Genomic DNA, 15,659 nt, shown 5'->3' with positions numbered 1-15,659 from the left:
GTGGCTCGAGGCCAGCGGGAAGGTGGTCTTCTGGACCCAGGGGGAACGGGCTATGGCCCTTCCATACCTCCTCACTCTGGGTGGCAGAACAATGAGGCTCTGGACTTTCATGAAAGCCCCTGAGGGACCTCCTCATCTCCTTCTCAGGGCCTTGATCCTTTGGGCTGCCCTGGGCAGTCTAGTGGAAGCTGCCTCGCCAACTGGGCCGCACCCACACCCACCCCCATGTCCCCTGGAGAAGGCTGGCGTGCCACCCTGAGCCCCAGTCTGGCCGTCGGTGATGGTGATGGGCGCCTTGCACAGGCGTGACTCCCCAGGTGCACAGTAGGCTCAGTGAGCAGTGCTCAAGGGACAGCAGGGCTGGCGCAGGGCCCACTGTTTCTCCAGCTCCCCTGTCTGTCCCCAGGTGTTCATCGGTGTCAACTGCCTCAGCACAGACTTCTCCTCGCAGAAGGGGGTAAAGGGTGTCCCCCTGAACCTGCAGATCGACACCTATGACTGCGGCTCAGGCGCCGAGCGCCTGGTGCACCGAGCCGTCTGCCAGATCAAGATCTTTTGTGACAAGGTGGCCGGGGTTGGGGGCTCTGGGAGGGGGAAGGGCCAGCTCCCACTTGTGTGCCCTCCCCAGCCATGTGGGGTGTGTCTGTCTCTCTCTGCTTCTTGCTCTCGGCCTGTCCCCCTCCTCTGTGGGCTTGTCATTGTCTGTCCTGGCCTCGAAGTATATTTTCCTCCCTTTCTCTGTGCTGCTGTCTCCCCTCTCGGTCTCCTTCTGAAGATCTCTTTCTAGATCTCTCCGAAGATCTCTCCATGTGTCTTTCTGTGTCTGTCTCTCTCATGTTTCTCTTTCTTCTCCTTGTCCTTCTTTCACTCCACTTTCCTCATGCTCCTCTGTCTGTTCCTCTCTCTCCACGTCTGTCTGTCTCTCGTGGCCTGGACTGACTTCAGACAGGGCTGGGCTGGGCTGGGCCCGGCGGGTTGGGCACTGCTACTTTCCCATTTCCTGGTCTCACTCTGGGAAGACAGCAGCTCTAGAAGTCTGGCAGCCCCAGAAGGCTGGCCCGTAGTTAAGATGCAAGACAGCCAGGCCCTCCCAAGACCCTTGGTGACCCCCCTTCCCCGCTTCCCTGCAGGGAGCAGAGAGGAAAATGAGGGATGATGAGCGGAAGCAGTTCCGGAGGAAGGTCAAGTGCCCCGACTCCAGCAGCAGTGGTCAGTGGGGACGGCCCAGGGGCTGGGCTGGCCTGGGGCAAAGGGGAGATGGAGACTGGAGACTGGGGGTGTGAACGGAGGGGTCCCAGACACAGGGCTTTCCTTTTCCCATCAGGCATCAAGGGCTGCCTGCTGTCCGGCTTCAGGGGCAATGAGACCACATACCTGCGGCCCGAGGCTGACCTGGAGACCCCACCCGTGCTGTTCATCCCCAACGTGCACTTTTCCGGTCTGCAGCGTCCTGGAGGGGTGAGGGTCTCTGGCCAGAGAGGGTCTCAGCCTCTGGCGGGGGCGGGGAGGGGGGCAATCGTCGCTGATTGGTGCAGAGGCCCCTGCCACGCGGCCACAACAGGCCAGTTTAGACGAGCGTAGGTCTGGATATTTTTTACATCAAAATGAAGATACCTTTACTGAATCCCATGGGATTAAAGAATGGACACTTGTTCGGACAATGTTAGTGACCTTTTCTACTGGAGAGAAAGTCAGTGGAAGAAATGGACTTCATAACTGTTGAAGTGTTCATGCTTGGAGCATTCATGGAGGTTTCTAGTGGCTGGCTCCCCATGGAGTGGACCACGGTGGTCATGGCAAGGCCTGTGAGCGCTCACTATATGCCAGGCACTGCTTTCAAGGCCCCCCACGCACCACCTCTCGCCCCCTCCCTGCCTCCCTATCGGCCGGACACTGTCATTCTCCCTGGATTCGTGGGGTGGACATTGAGGCCCAGAGACCAAACCCCACAGCACGGGCAGAGCCAGGGTTTGGACCCAGGCACCTGGGCTTCAGAAGCCGAGCCCGGAAACTCTAGCTACAGCACCTCTTGGGCCAGGGAGCCATCCTTTGAGGTAGATACTGTTGTCCCCTCCATTTTCCAGAGAAGGCCGCACAGCATGTCAGTGGGGGAATCAGGATGGGTGAGCCTGGCTAGTAGTTTGCTTCCATATTAAACAATTTGATTTTCCTTCCATCGAGGATCCCTCCCCTACCGCCATGTAGGCGAGAACGTTTGCAGAAATAGCTCTTGCTGTCCAAGATGCGTTCAGTGCACTAAGAGTTTATGGAACCGAAAGGGCAGCCAGTACTGATGTGGCCGGTGGCACATACTTAAAACCCTTCCTGTGTCCGCCATCCTCCCATCACTGCCCCCCGCCCCGCCACCCCGGAAGCGGTTCTGTGACCCCATAGTCTGATGGCTGCATGACTCTAGTTCTTCTCCCTAGCCAAAGGCCCCAAGTCAGGAGATGGCCACTCTCTTGGGATTAAGGGCCCTGTGGCCAGGTTGATGGCTGCTCCATGGGGAAGAGAGGGGCCCTGTTCCCAGCTGCAGGGTGGTGTGCAGTCCTGGCCCTTCTGGGTGAGCTGGGGCTCAGGTGGGGCACACAGGGTCTGCCATATTTCTTCAATACCTCCTGTGTCCACTGAGTCCCCGACTGGTTCTCCCTGGGGTGGATGCTGCCTTTTGTCTCATGATCGCAGCTCACTTAAGAAGACTTAGTTTGAGCAGAATGAGCTGGAAAGGCATTCCAACTGCATCTCCCCTCCCCCCAACTCCCCCCCAATCAAAGATTGGGCCCCCTCCTCCCAGAAAGCCTCCAGCAGCGGAAGGCCCCTCTCATCTTCCTGCATGTGATGGAAAATGTCTTCTGTCTTCATTGCAGGCAGTGCCCTCGGTGGGTCAGAGCAGCTCCAACAGGTACGGAGAGAAACAGCGAGGGGCCTCCTCACCTCCTCCCCGCCCCCACCTGGCCTTCCACTGCTTGCGCTGCCCACCCCCGCCCCAAGCCAGGGCAGGGGCACCCAGGAAGCAGCCGGGAGACTCTTCCCCCAGCCCCCAAGCTAGATTCACGCTCCTTTCTCACTGAAACTGCCCACGTTTTTATGGGTTTGTTTTATGTGAAAAGTTGGCGAATCTCTGGCGAGACACATGCTTGTAAAAAGCGAAAGAAGAAGCCTCCGAGATGGTAGAGCAGATGTGGGGAGCAAGGAGGGGACGCTGTGTTGCAGGACGGACTGGGGGGTCCACACCCCACCAAGACTCCAGGAGGCGAGGGAGGGGCCTGGTGACTTGTCCCCTCCTGATGTCCTTCTCTCTAGCCTAGAGGTCTGTCCGAGGGGGAGCATGGCCTCGCAGGCCCAGGGATGAGAAGGTGGTGGGTGAAAGGGAAAGCTCGTTTGTTGTTGGTCTCGGTGTCCTGCCCCCATAAACAAGGGGTACCTTTCAGGAGGGGCCTCCATACCAAATTAGGTCACCTGACCCCCCACCACAGCCCCCATGGGGCACGCAAGCAGGGGCGTTTGCTCTCCTTGACGGATGAGGAAGCCAAGGCTCAGAGAAGCGAAGTGACTTGGCCAAGCTCACACAGCGCCGGCAGGCTGACACCTCCGTGTGCCTTACTCCAAATCCCGTAGCCCTGCCCCCTCTCCCCACTGCCCATCCAAGGAGATTCTTTCAAAAAACCATCCTATTGATGGCGAAACAGTCGTCATTCCCCAAGGCCCTGCTGCACCCCACTCGCAGCTCTGGAAGCTGTCTGTGTGATCTCCTGCAGCCTCACGACTTTATGAAGTCTTGTTGTCATTGTTTCGTCACCCCATTGGATAGATGGGGACCCTGAGGGACTAAGGGACTCCCCCGAGTCACCCAGCTAGTGAGTGAGATTTGAACCCAGGCTGTCCCAATTCTAGAACCTGCTGCTTGCACCGCCTTCCCACTGCTTTGGGTCTGCCCTCATGGGATCTTCTGTACCTCTGGGGTCCCTTCGGACTCTGGGATCCCCTTGGGTTTCTCACAAGCCCCTCCCTTTCCCCTCTGTCCCCCCTTCCCCCCCAGGTTGCCTCTGAAACGCACCTGCTCACCCTTCGCTGAGGACTTTGAGCCTCTGCCCTCCAAAAAGGCTAAGGAAGACGATCTTCAGAGAGGTACCTTCACTCCTGGCCCATCCATTGTTGGAGCACACCACAGAGTCCCCAGCTCCCCATGAAACAGGCCCCAAAGCCTCAAACACCTACCGGGGCCCAGGCAGCCAGGGCAGCATCCAACCCAGCAGAGAAGGCCCAAGGGGCTGCCTCACTCCTCAGAGCTGGAGTTGGGCCAAGGCTTGAGGGTGGGGTGGGGGCTAGGGGGAAGCCCACGGTGCTTGGAGAGAGATCCATGGAGCTGGAGGGCTTCTGCCTCCTCTGGCTTTGGTAGACATGGGCATCCTGTGGCAGCTGGCAAAGACAACAGGCTCATTGTGCTGGGCAAGTGCCCGCCTTCTCTGCTGGGGCCGAGGGTCGGGGGGATGGAAAAGAGTTGGGTTTCCATACCTGGCTTTCTGGCTTCGACAGCCTAAATCTGTGACTTCCTGGGAGAGGGGCAGCCCAAACCTCTGGGAGGCTGAAGCTGATTATCAAGAAGAAACCAACCAGCAGCTAAGATCAAAAGCTTTTGGCAACCTTGAATTGAGCCTTGTACTACACTTGTTTTTTTGTTTTTTGTTTTTTTGGGTTTTTTTTGCACTTGGTATTTATAAAATGTCATGTCATTAATTCCCCAACAACTCTGTGAAATAGACGGCAGAGCCACCTCCATTTCCCGTTTGGATAAAGTGAGGTTCAGTGATGGGAAAATGTCTTCAAGGTCACCTAGCTGGCAGGCGGTAGAGCAGGGAGGGATTCGAGCCTGCCCAAGTCAGCCCAGTCTGAGTGCGGGACCTGCAGAGCTGGGTGGTGTTTCCTATCAGGGTACAGACCCTCAGCAGGAATTTGCCCTTTCTGCAGACATCAGCCTTATGGTACAAATAATATTTGGGCAGGGGGAACACCTGGTTGGCTCAGTCTGTTAAGCATCTGCTCAGGTCACGATCTCAGGGTCCTGGGATCGAGTCCCACATCGGGCTGTCTGCTCAGTAGGGAGTCTCCTTCTCCCTCTCCCTCTGTGCTTCTCTCTCTCTAATAAAAAAAAAAAAAACAACCTTAAAAAAATAATATTTTTGAAGGTTCTCCCATCCCCTGAGGTATATTCCCAGGCTCGTTTGTCCTCCCCTTACCACTAAAACCCACCTCTTTGCCTCTCAGTTCTGTTGTACGTGCGGAGGGAGACTGAGGAAGTGTTTGATGCTCTCATGTTGAAGACCCCAGATCTGAAAGGGCTGAGGAATGCGGTAAGAGGCTCTGGGACCCCCTGCCCCCAGCTCTGGCCGGACCCCCACTCTGTGTTCCTGTCCCCCACCCCTCACGCCACAGTTCTGATTTCACACAGGAAGGCTCTGAGGAGGAATACGCTGGAACCGTGGCTTTCTGATGGTCCACCTGTCCCACCCCATTTAGGGGGGCCTCCAGGCCTGGCTGGTGGGGGCGTGCCTCTGTGATGTTATCTCCCAGCCAGAACCCTGGCTCCACCCTGGGAGTCACACACACCATAAATCCTCCTTAATCTGATGGCTGCTGTCTGACAGGCCAGAGCTTTTTGTTGGCTTTGCAAACCTGTTTCTGTTTTAATGGGAATGAAACCCAAAAAGGCCAGGCCCCAGAGATACTCTTCTTTCTCTTCCAGGGGGGCCTCATTCCTGCAGCTTGTGGTTGGCTGGGGGGCCCTGGTGGGGGGGGAGTGGCAGCGAAAGGTGGTGTCTCGGCAAGGAGACCTTCCCCAGCCCTCCCCCAGACTACCAGAGAGCGGGTGAAACAGCTTTGAATGAGACCCACAGCAGCTTTGTGGCTCAGCGAAGAACTGAGCAAACATGAGCCTCCACCAGAGCCAGCTGGGCTCGAAGGCTGAACCACACAGGACAGCCAGAGGGTTCCAACATGGTGGGCCGGGGAAGGGAGAGTGAACCGATAGTAACACCAGCTACCTTTTACTGAAGACCCACTATGTGCCAGGCATTTTGTCAGGCATGCAGCGTTTGCTAGCTCACCAAAATCTCCTAACACCCCCCCAAAAGTGGGTACTGTTATTATCTGTTCATTTTCATGAGGAAAGAGCCTCCCAGCCATCAGGCGACTTACCCAAGTGGCTAGAAGTGACAGAGCTGCAGTCCAGCCCAGGCTCTCTCCACTCTGTGTTACCCTCCTGAACCCTTTACAGATTGTCCTCCCTGCTTGGTTGGCACCAGCCCCAGAAGCTGGCCTCACGAAAGTCCAATAATGTTATCTGAACATTAACTCAGAATCTTTGGGTTGGACCGTACCTAAAAGGGTCCCCATCTCATATTTGAGCTCTGTTCCCAGTAGCTCTTCCAAGTGGATACCCACTTGACTTGACTTGTATACTCCCAGGGATGAAGAGCTCACCACCATACAGGGCAGCCTGTGCTGTCTTTGTGCAGCTTATGGTTAGGAAGTTCCTGAGTTCTTCTTTAGACTGAATTGAGATCTTTCTCCTGGTAGCTTCTAGCCATATCGCCATCCACGTAAATAGTCTAAGAATTTTTCTGGCTCAGAGGGATCTCTGTCAGGACAGAGAATAACTGAGAAGCTGAATCTGATCCTCTTCCTAAAAGGCCCAGAGAGGACCTCAGCCTGAAGCCCTTGATCTGGGGCTCGCTGCCGCTTCAAGGCAGGTAACAGCAGATAGCAACCTCTGACTGAGCTTCTCACCAGGGTGAGACCCTGGGCTGGGCTCTTTGCATCATCTTCTCAGTTCCCAAGCAGAACCACACTGTGTGGACCTCCCGTGCTTGCTCCCGTTTGATAAACGAGGAAGGTGGGGCTCAGCAACGTAGGGGGACTCGCTCAGAGTATGAGCTCCAGGTGGTAGAGCTGGGACCAGACCAAACCTGTCAGCCCCAGAGGTAACTTCCGGCTGTCTGGGGAGAGGTGAGCTCAGGCAGGCCATTCACAGGCCTCGGAGCCTCGGGCTCCCCATCCGCAGGACGAGCACTAATGTCCTGGGATGTGATGGGGCAGGAAACCTGGGACCTGGCTGGGCCTAGGGTGCGTGGTTTATCTTCGTGGAGCCTGGCATTCTCACCCATCCGATGGGGTTCGTCATGCCTGCCGCAAGGGGGACACTACCTGGGCGATCCCCCTCATGACGGGACAGGAGCCTCCCCAGGGCTCCCCTTCGAAAACAACAGTGACCATTTGTGGAGGTCTTCCTCACTCCGGGAACTGCCCCGAGGGTTTCAAATGGGCCAGTTTGGTCCCTTCCTCTAGTACGACTGTCTCCACCACTAGCTCACCCAGAGTCAGCAGCTGCTGAGTGGGGGGCCCTGGGCACTGGCTTTGGGCAGGGGTTGGGGGACCCGAGGGACGCTCTTTGGGATATAGTACAGTCACGAAATGTGTAGTCTGTCAAGGGTTTGCTGTGATGCGGGAAGGCTTATAACATACAACGGGAAGTAAGAAGGTTCTATAAAGCTATCCATGTGAAAGGTAAAAAATCTACACTGTGGCCAAAAGATGGGAGAGAGTGCACACACATGTTCGTCTCTGAGAAACAGGATTATGGACAATTGTAAACTTCTTCTTCGCATTTTTCCACAGTAGGGATGTATATTACTTTTATAACCAGGAAATATAAGTCAGAGTATGAAAGGCTGGAAAGGATCCAGTTTGGGCAGCAGATAACAACCCCCCTACTGCTCTCTTCCAGATCTCCGAGAAGTATGGCTTCCCTGAAGAGAACATTTACAAAGTCTACAAGAAATGTAAGCGGGGGTAAGTGCTCAGAACAGCTCTCCCTCCCATGACCCCCTCGAGGACCCTTTCCCTCTGAAATGTTGGCTCAGGGAGCTCCCAATGCATTGGCTTTGTGGAGAGTTCAAGGGCTGTGCAGTTGGGCCGAAAGCCCCCAGTCAGGCAAGGCCACTTGTAGAGACCAGACACTGACCAGCACCGGGAAGGAAAGAAGAGGCAGACGGAGGGAAGGGTCTTTGTAGAGACCACAGGTGGAGGCCAGGGCAGGCCCAGAGATCAGAAGAGCCAGACCCAAGTCCAAGGCCATGGGATAGCCAAGTCATTTGATCATAATGCTGGCGACAGTGACTACCATTCCCTCGTCCGCCTACCGTGTGGCAGATGTGGGACTACACATATCCCACTTAACTCTCACAGCCACGCTATGAGGTAGACACCATGACTCACACTTCACAGATAGGGAAACTGAGGCTCAGAGGTGCTAAGCAATATTCGGGAGCAGGAACAGCGGAGGAAAGGCAAGGAGGCCGAAGGGCCCAGTAGCGCTGCCGCTGGTTGAGTCAGGGGCCCAAGGAGGGAGTAGCTGGGGAGGAGTCTGGAAAGGGAGCGGTGACCGGTGACCTGTGAGGTGACCGGGTGTGGTTTTGAGAGAGCCCCCCACCCCCAACCCACCCCTGGGGGTGCTCCACAGGCCTCCACCTTCAGGTCTGGATGAGGCAGGAGGGAACAAAGCTTTACCTCCCAGAGGGTGGGGCAATGTGGCACCTACTGTGGGTCGCTGGGGATTAGTGCTCAACACCACTACAGCACCCTTGGCTACCTGTCCTGGAGAGCCCTTGGCGGGGGAGGGGGAGATGGAGGGTCACGTGGTGACTGCTTCCCCTCCCCCAGATTTTTGTCCCCTGGTCAGAGCCAGTGAACTGGACCCTCACAGCCCTTGCTAACTGAGTCCCTGCACCAGCCCAGCATGGGGCCTCCAGGCCAGTGAGGAATTGTTGCATCAATTTTGTGCCCAGAGGATGCATTCTCAGGGCCCTGCCTGCAGCTCAGACCCCGTCCTCCTGCTCATGACCGTGTAACTGCGGCTACACTTGCTGTGTCCCCAGGAAGGTGCTTGGGCACCGCCCCGTGGCTACTGTCTGCGGGCTCTCCTTCTCAGAAGGCTTTGCAAAGACAGGCAGGCTTTGTACCCAGGCGCTGCCCCATCCAGGCAGGCCCAGGGGCTGGCCTCCCACCCTCCCTCCTCCTTGGTTCCCACCCAGCCTCCCACAGAAGGGCAGGGGGGGAGGGGGGCTGTCCCGCAGCCCCTGGGAAAGGACCCGTTTGGTTTTGGTTGTATGAGTATCTAGGGTTTTGTGTGTTTTTTTCCTTCCAAGTTTCGGTTTCAGACTGGGGCTCACACGCTCTCTGGAGCGGAATCCTCCTCGCAGAGGGCAGGCTCCGCTTTGCCCGGACAAGCCCAGCCCCACTTCCCCTTCGATGCCCGTGCTCGTGCCCCTGGCTGCAGCCCCACCTGTCGCCGGCCTCCCTCGGGTCCCACCGCAGTCTGGGCCGAGGGGCTAGGAAATGGGGGTGTGTGTGTGTGTATGTGTGTGTGTGTGTGTTTGTGTGTGTGTGTGTGTGTGATTTGGGGACAGGGAAATCCTACAAGGATGCCTGGGCCCCACTGGCAGAATCTTTCTCTTAAGCCTCAGCCAGCTATTTAAATCCAAATTTTAATAGCGCCCATGTGTGGAGCACCTTCTGTGTGCTAGGCTCTGGGCCGAATAACTCCCCAGCGTCATCTCATGGACCTTTTGAGTTTGGTATGGAGTTCTGGATTTTTAGAGATGAGGAAACTGACGTTCAGGGAGTCCCAGGGTCCGGCGAGTAACTAGCAACCTGACTAAAGCCTTTGCAGGCACCCACTATTTCATCTTGCCTCCTGCTTTTTCCTCTAACCACTAAGCAATGTGCAAGTAAAGGCCGTAGCCAGGCCTTTCATTTGCTTGGCTCCATTGCCCAGGGCGGCGCTCAGCCACCCTTCAGAGGCACCCTACACCCCATACACACCCCCAACCATGCAGCCCTCAGGCCTAGGGTCATCTGAGATGCTTAAATGAGAAGAGTCCGCAAAAAAAACCTTTTGGGAAAGGAGAGGCCAAGGTCATCTGCCGCCTCCCTCGGCATCAGACTCTATTCCAATCGGCGGCCTCGTTTATTTTCACAGAACCCTCCTGAAAGTCCTGTGGACAAAGGTAGATACAATCAGCTTTACAAGCACCACTGAATGCTTGAAAGATGAACAAATACATTGTTTGTCTGGTAGCCGGCCAAGGGTTTCCGGCAAACCAGGACAGAAGACAGCTAGAAGTTGGCAAGGGACAAGAGGCCCCTGTTCTGGGGCAGTGGTTCCCAGCAAGCCCAGCTGCTAGGGCCCACTTGTCACTGCCCTCGAGGGGGAAGGGTCTGGGGTCTTGTCTGGGGTGCCTTGTATGGAGGTGTGCCCTCTGGGCCTGCTGGGAGCTCTGCTGGGGCGTGGGTGGAGGCGCCTTCAAGTTCATGCAGGCAAGGCACTCGGTGCCCAGCACCCAGAAGCACCCCGGAAATAACACTATCAGAAACCCACACAAACCTGGCCCGCTGACCCAGCACACACCCCTCTGGCCCAGCCTGCAGCCCCCAGACAGAGATCCCTCTGTGAGATGAAGGAATGGCTGATGGGATCTGAGAAAGTGGGAACCCGTAATTAGACCCAGCAGGCAGCACCCTGGCCTGGGAGCCTGAGACCAGCCCTGCTTCCAGAAAGTAGCTGTGTCTGGCTGCAGCGGCTCAGAGGCTGGGATGTAGGCCAGAGGTTTAGGCTCACTGCTTCAGCAAGGTCTCCTTCCTCCGGACCTGGGGGATGACAGGGACAGGGCTACCGCCTCCTGTGGGGGTGGGGTGGGGTGTTCCCCTGGAAAACAGACAGCGACCCGTCAGGAGCAGTAGTCTGAGACCCTTAGCCCCCGACTCCTGCCCCACTTGAAACTGAACTCTGAACTCTCATCTGAACTCTTCCCCCAGGCCTGGATTTTGCCTTTCTCATATACGCCGCTTCCTAACTTCTATGTATAGGGTTTTTGTGTTTTTCTTTCTAAAAAATGGTACAGTGGAAAGAGACAGAAGTCCGGACGCAAGTCCCAGCTCTGCCGTCTGTTAATGGTGTGACCTCAGGCAAATGACTTCTTCTCTGAATCTCAGCTTCCCTATCTATCACTCAGAGTAATAAGGTTCTAAGGATTCCTTTTCTCAGGCCCTACTAGATTCTAAACTCCTGGAGGGCAGGGTCTGGGATCTCTGAGTGGCCCTTGTTTTTGTTTGGAGCAGGGCCCTGCTGGTGGAGAGGCCTCAGTCAATGCTAGTGTGGGGGGTGGGGTGGATGGTGAAGGCACCCACCTCCATGACAAAGGGGACGCTGATGGGGTCGGGCCTGAGAGACCCTTCATCAGGGAGGCGGCTGCCAGCAGGGTGCCCTTCGGCATATACAGTGGCTTTGACGCCTTGCGTAGGGCCCAGTGTGGAGGCCCTTTCCCTCTTGGGTTGGCCCAAGTCCCTGCCTAGAGAATGTGGGGAGAGAGGGCTGAGCCCTTTGAGACTCTTGCTCTGCCAGTGAGGTTTCAGCTTTGTGGGGGTGGAACCAAGAGGGCGCCTCGTGTGGCACCTGCCGCTGACTCAGGCAGGCCTACCTGAGCGACACATCGCAGCCTCTTAGCGCAGCCAAACCACGCTGGTCGCCCCACCAAGCCTCTTGCGCTTGAACTCTCACTCTGTGTCTGAGTCCACTCTGTCCCGGGGACGAAGGAGTATTGCATCTTCCCCAGTCAGTCTGGTGCCATAGGGGCCATGACCGGAGGTGTGGCCCAGCCGCTTGGGGATCATGCCCTCCACCTTTGTTGTCACGATGGTCAGGAGACCATTCATGATGTGCCTGAAATGTTGGGGGCACATTTGTAGGAACGGGTACTGTCATCCTTACCATCCAGAGGCCCTAAAAACAAGGGGCCTGCTACATTCTAGATGCATCTCCTCTTCTCTTCCAGAATCTTGGTCAACATGGACAACAACATCATTCAGCACTATAGCAACCACGTCGCCTTTCTGCTGGACATGGGGGAGCTTGATGGCAAGATTCAGATCATCCTTAAGGAGCTGTGAGGCCCAAGCCTCCACCCTCTCAGAACCCCTGGGGTGGGCCCCAGGCAAGGAGCCATCTGGGAAGTGGCCCCACACCTCACACAACCTGTCTTCGTGCCTCAGTGCTGTTACTTGAATGCCCTCACATTGCAAACCCACGGATGCCGAGTCATGTAGGGACCTGGGAAGTGTCCTGACCTGAACCCAAACTCATGCTTGAATCTACGCCGGATTTCCTGCCGGCGCCTGCCCAGCCAGAGTCAACGCCATCTTGGCTAACATCCCCACAGCCTGCCTCATCCTCAGAAGAGCTTGTCCTTTCAGTCCATCTCCTGGTTGGCTGTTCAGATGGTGGAAGCAGACCCTCTTTCCCAGAGCTTCCTTGACTCTTATCCAGCTTTCATTCTTGACTCTTCTATCAACTTCAGACCTTTGGTCAATTAACTGGAAAACTCTCAGTTTTCAGTACAAACAATTTTTAAATGTTACCAGAGAGGAAACACTCTCTTTCTCATGGAATTCCTCGGTAGAAGATGTAAATAATCGAGCTGATTGATTGGAACAAAGAGCTGCTCTAAGAAAAACAGCTTCCAGACCTGTTCCCTCATGTACACATTTCTTATTTACTATTTTCATTTATGTTATATATATAGAAGTATATATTGTATATACATGCAACATTTTATATTTTTCATGGATACATTTTTATCATTTCAAAAAATGTGTATTACACATTCTTGGACTATTTTTTTTTTTAGCTGTTATTCAATTATGCATTTTGTATACTCACATGGTATTTAGTAATAAAATTCTACGTATGTATTACTTCAAAAACTACACTTGTTCCTTCTGTGAAAGTCTTCCCAGGAGGAGAGGGTGGAAGCTGATTAGACCCACCTCCTCCCGTCCTGTGGGTAGTTTACCCTGGACTCCAAGGCCGGTGGTACATGCTGGGCACTGGAGAAGCAGAGGTGCCCCCTGGAAGCCAGCGGGATCCTGATGTCGGGATCTCTGTCTCGCACAGTCCCACAGGCTGAATGTTATGACCTTAAGACCATTGACTGGAAATGGAGAAGTCCCAGGAAGGTCCAGGATGGCCTTGCCAAGGACCGCACAGCTGGGGCCAGTAGGCAGAGCCCAAGGCTGGGAGCCACATGACCTGAATTCTTGTGCCATTTCTGCCACCACAGTCCGGGCCAAGTCATTGTCCCTGCAGCTGACTTGGTGGCTTACAGAAATGGGTGCTCCCCTCTCTTCCCAGCTCTGCGGTCGTGACATCATGTTGGTCTGTGGGGGGAGTATTTACACCCCAGAAACTGACAAGTTGTCAACTGTAGGTTTGTAAAAACCTACAAAGCAAGGTTTTTACTTCCTTTGGAAACAGTGACAAATGAGAGCATCCTTCCTTCCTTCCTTCCTTCTTCCTTCTCTCTCTCCCTCCCTCCTTTCCATCTTTCCTTCCTCCACCCCCCTCCCCTCCCTTTTTTCTTCCTTCCTTCATTCCAGCTTCCTAGCACACCACCGCCTATAGGCCTCAGTTTCTTTGGCTTATGAATGAGGGACATGGATCTCCATGGGACTTTATAACTATCATCGTGAGAGTCCCAGAGCTGATTGGTGGGTCTCTGAGGCCCCTTCGATGTGGGGGAGGGGACAGCTGCAACCCCTGAGGACCCTCCTGACTTCACTTATGGCAGATCAGCTTTTCGCCATTTACACATCAGTGTTTCCCGTAAGCTTTTGTTTGAACAAAACTTTTAAAACATTTGTAAACTACAGATGCCTCCAAGAGCCCCTTAGCTCTGACAGTCAGAGCCAGTGGTCCTAATTCCCACCACACTGCCTGGAGTCAGGGCTGAGGCTAGGACTAGGGTCAGGCCAGCAAATCTCAGGCACACAATTTAGGAGGAGTCAAGAGCCCAGCAATTAAGATAAACCAATGCAAAGTTTTGTTTGGTTTGGTTTTTTATAAAGGCAAAAAAAAAAAAAAAAAAAAAATCCACGATGAACAAAAATTTGATGCCTGGATCAGTATTCCTGGTGTCTCCTGGGGCCTCAGACCCCCATACGGCTCACATGGCACAGCTCAAGGGACACTGTAGGCATCCAAGTGCCCGCGTCCATTCGGGCCTCACTACGGCTATGACGTCACCCAAGCTGTCAGCACAGGACGACGCAGGAGGAAGGGAAGGCTGGGTGTGTGCGGAGGGTCAGCACCCTGCCAGGAGCACCAGGGGTGCTCAGCACCTGTTCATTTCCTTCCTTGAGCTTCCTGCCAGCTCCCCTCCCAGAAGCAGCTGGGAAGCAGGCAGGTGGCACTTCTCCACCTTGGTTTGCCCCTTAGAATCACCTGGGCAGCTTTTACCCCTCTCCCCAGTGCCCAGATCCCACAACCCAGAGCATTTCTTTATCTATTTTTTTTTTTAACTTTATTTGTTTGGGGGTTCCTGGGTGGCTCAGTCATTGAGCACCTGCCTTCGGCTCAGGTCATGATCCTGAGGACTTGGGATGGAGCCCCACATAGAGCTCCCAGCTCAGCAGGAAGCCTGCTTCTCTCCTCCCAATCCCCCTGCTTGTGCTCCCTCTCTTGCTGTCTCTCTCTCTCTCATTCTGTCAAATAAATAAAAAAAACCTTAGAGCAAAATAAAACAAAGTAAATTATTTATTTATTTATTTATTTATTTATTTGACAGAGAGAGAGAGATCACAAGTAGACAGAGAGGCAGGCAGAGAGAAGGGAAAAGCAGGCCCCCCGCCGAGCAGAGCGCCCGATGTGGGGCTCGATCCCAGGACCCTGAGATCACGACCCGAGCTGAAGGCAGAGGCTTAACCCACTGAGCCACCCAGGCGCCCCGTAAAATTTTGTTTTTAAGTAAGCTCTATACCCAACGTGGGGCTCGAACTCACAACCCCGAGATCAAGCGTCACATGCTCTACCAACTGAGCCAGTCAGGCACCCCCACGCTGGAGCATTCAAATCAGAATTTCTGGGGGTGGACTCAGACCTCAGAACTTTTTAAAGCCCCCGCCCACCCCACCCCACCCCACCCCACCCCTGGTGATTACAGTGTGCAGTCAGGGTCAAGAACCACCGCTCCAGAGACGCCGTAATTATATAGGCCTTGAAGCATTTATCATTGGCCAGGGGCTGGCTGGACTCATACAGACAAGGAATCCGTATCCGTGCAGAGCCTGCCACAGAGCTCAGGAAGGGAGCCGGGCAGCCCCACGCCCGCCATCCAGCAGCCGCAGGAAAACCACCAGGGCTCAGTACTCCTTATCACAGCCACCAGATGATGAGACCAGGGCTGTCCGTGCCTACAAGGGCCATTTGGACCTCAGAGAGAGGCCTGCCTTCCGAGAAGTCAGGGGCCAAGGATGCCTCCTGAGCCCAACAGCTCTGTTCTAGGACTGTCTTTTGCTCCAAAGAGTCAAAGGGGGAAGGAATGAAGGTAAGTCCTTTCCAAACGGGAGTCGCTTTGGGAAGGTGGCCGTCTGCTGGTGGAGAGGACGTCCCCTGCCTGGTGGTGTTCCCCTGGGAGACAAGCACCCAGTGAGGGGGAAAGGGATGGAGGAGGAAAGCAGGTGTGAGGGAGGAGGAGGAAGCAGGAGGAGGGAGGGGGGGTGGAAGGAAGGCAAATAGGAAACAGCGGATGAGGGAATAAAAGGAAGGCCAG

The 15,659-nt window shown here is 55.0% G+C and overlaps 1 protein-coding gene and 1 long non-coding RNA gene across 2 annotated transcripts in view; one reads left to right on the top strand and one right to left on the bottom strand.

Moving 5' to 3' along the window:
- The window catches only part of GRHL3 (grainyhead like transcription factor 3), a 34,363-nt gene extending 21,577 nt beyond the window's left edge, over positions 1-12,786 (top strand). Inside the window, exons 9-16 of the mRNA XM_032302869.1 lie at positions 407-565; positions 1,131-1,209; positions 1,325-1,458; positions 2,868-2,902; positions 4,040-4,128; positions 5,266-5,351; positions 7,784-7,848; positions 11,889-12,786. Of these exons, the coding sequence (XP_032158760.1) occupies positions 407-565; positions 1,131-1,209; positions 1,325-1,458; positions 2,868-2,902; positions 4,040-4,128; positions 5,266-5,351; positions 7,784-7,848; positions 11,889-12,003 (762 nt within the window). The 3' untranslated portion in view covers positions 12,004-12,786. The remainder of the gene's footprint in view (positions 1-406; positions 566-1,130; positions 1,210-1,324; positions 1,459-2,867; positions 2,903-4,039; positions 4,129-5,265; positions 5,352-7,783; positions 7,849-11,888) is intronic.
- Positions 7,593-11,723, bottom strand: LOC116567658. The gene is made up of 4 exons (XR_004276289.1): positions 11,535-11,723; positions 10,676-10,762; positions 9,950-10,052; positions 7,593-7,827 (listed from the first exon to the last, which is right to left on the bottom strand). It is a non-coding gene; the product is annotated as an uncharacterized LOC116567658 (long non-coding RNA).
- Positions 12,787-15,659: the final 2,873 nt, after the last annotated feature.

Source organism: Mustela erminea, chromosome 10, assembly GCF_009829155.1.
Source record: "Mustela erminea isolate mMusErm1 chromosome 10, mMusErm1.Pri, whole genome shotgun sequence".
NCBI lineage: Eukaryota > Metazoa > Chordata > Mammalia > Carnivora > Mustelidae > Mustela > Mustela erminea.
The sequence above is the reverse complement of the archived record's forward strand: the minus strand, read 5'-3'. Positions and strand labels throughout refer to the sequence as shown.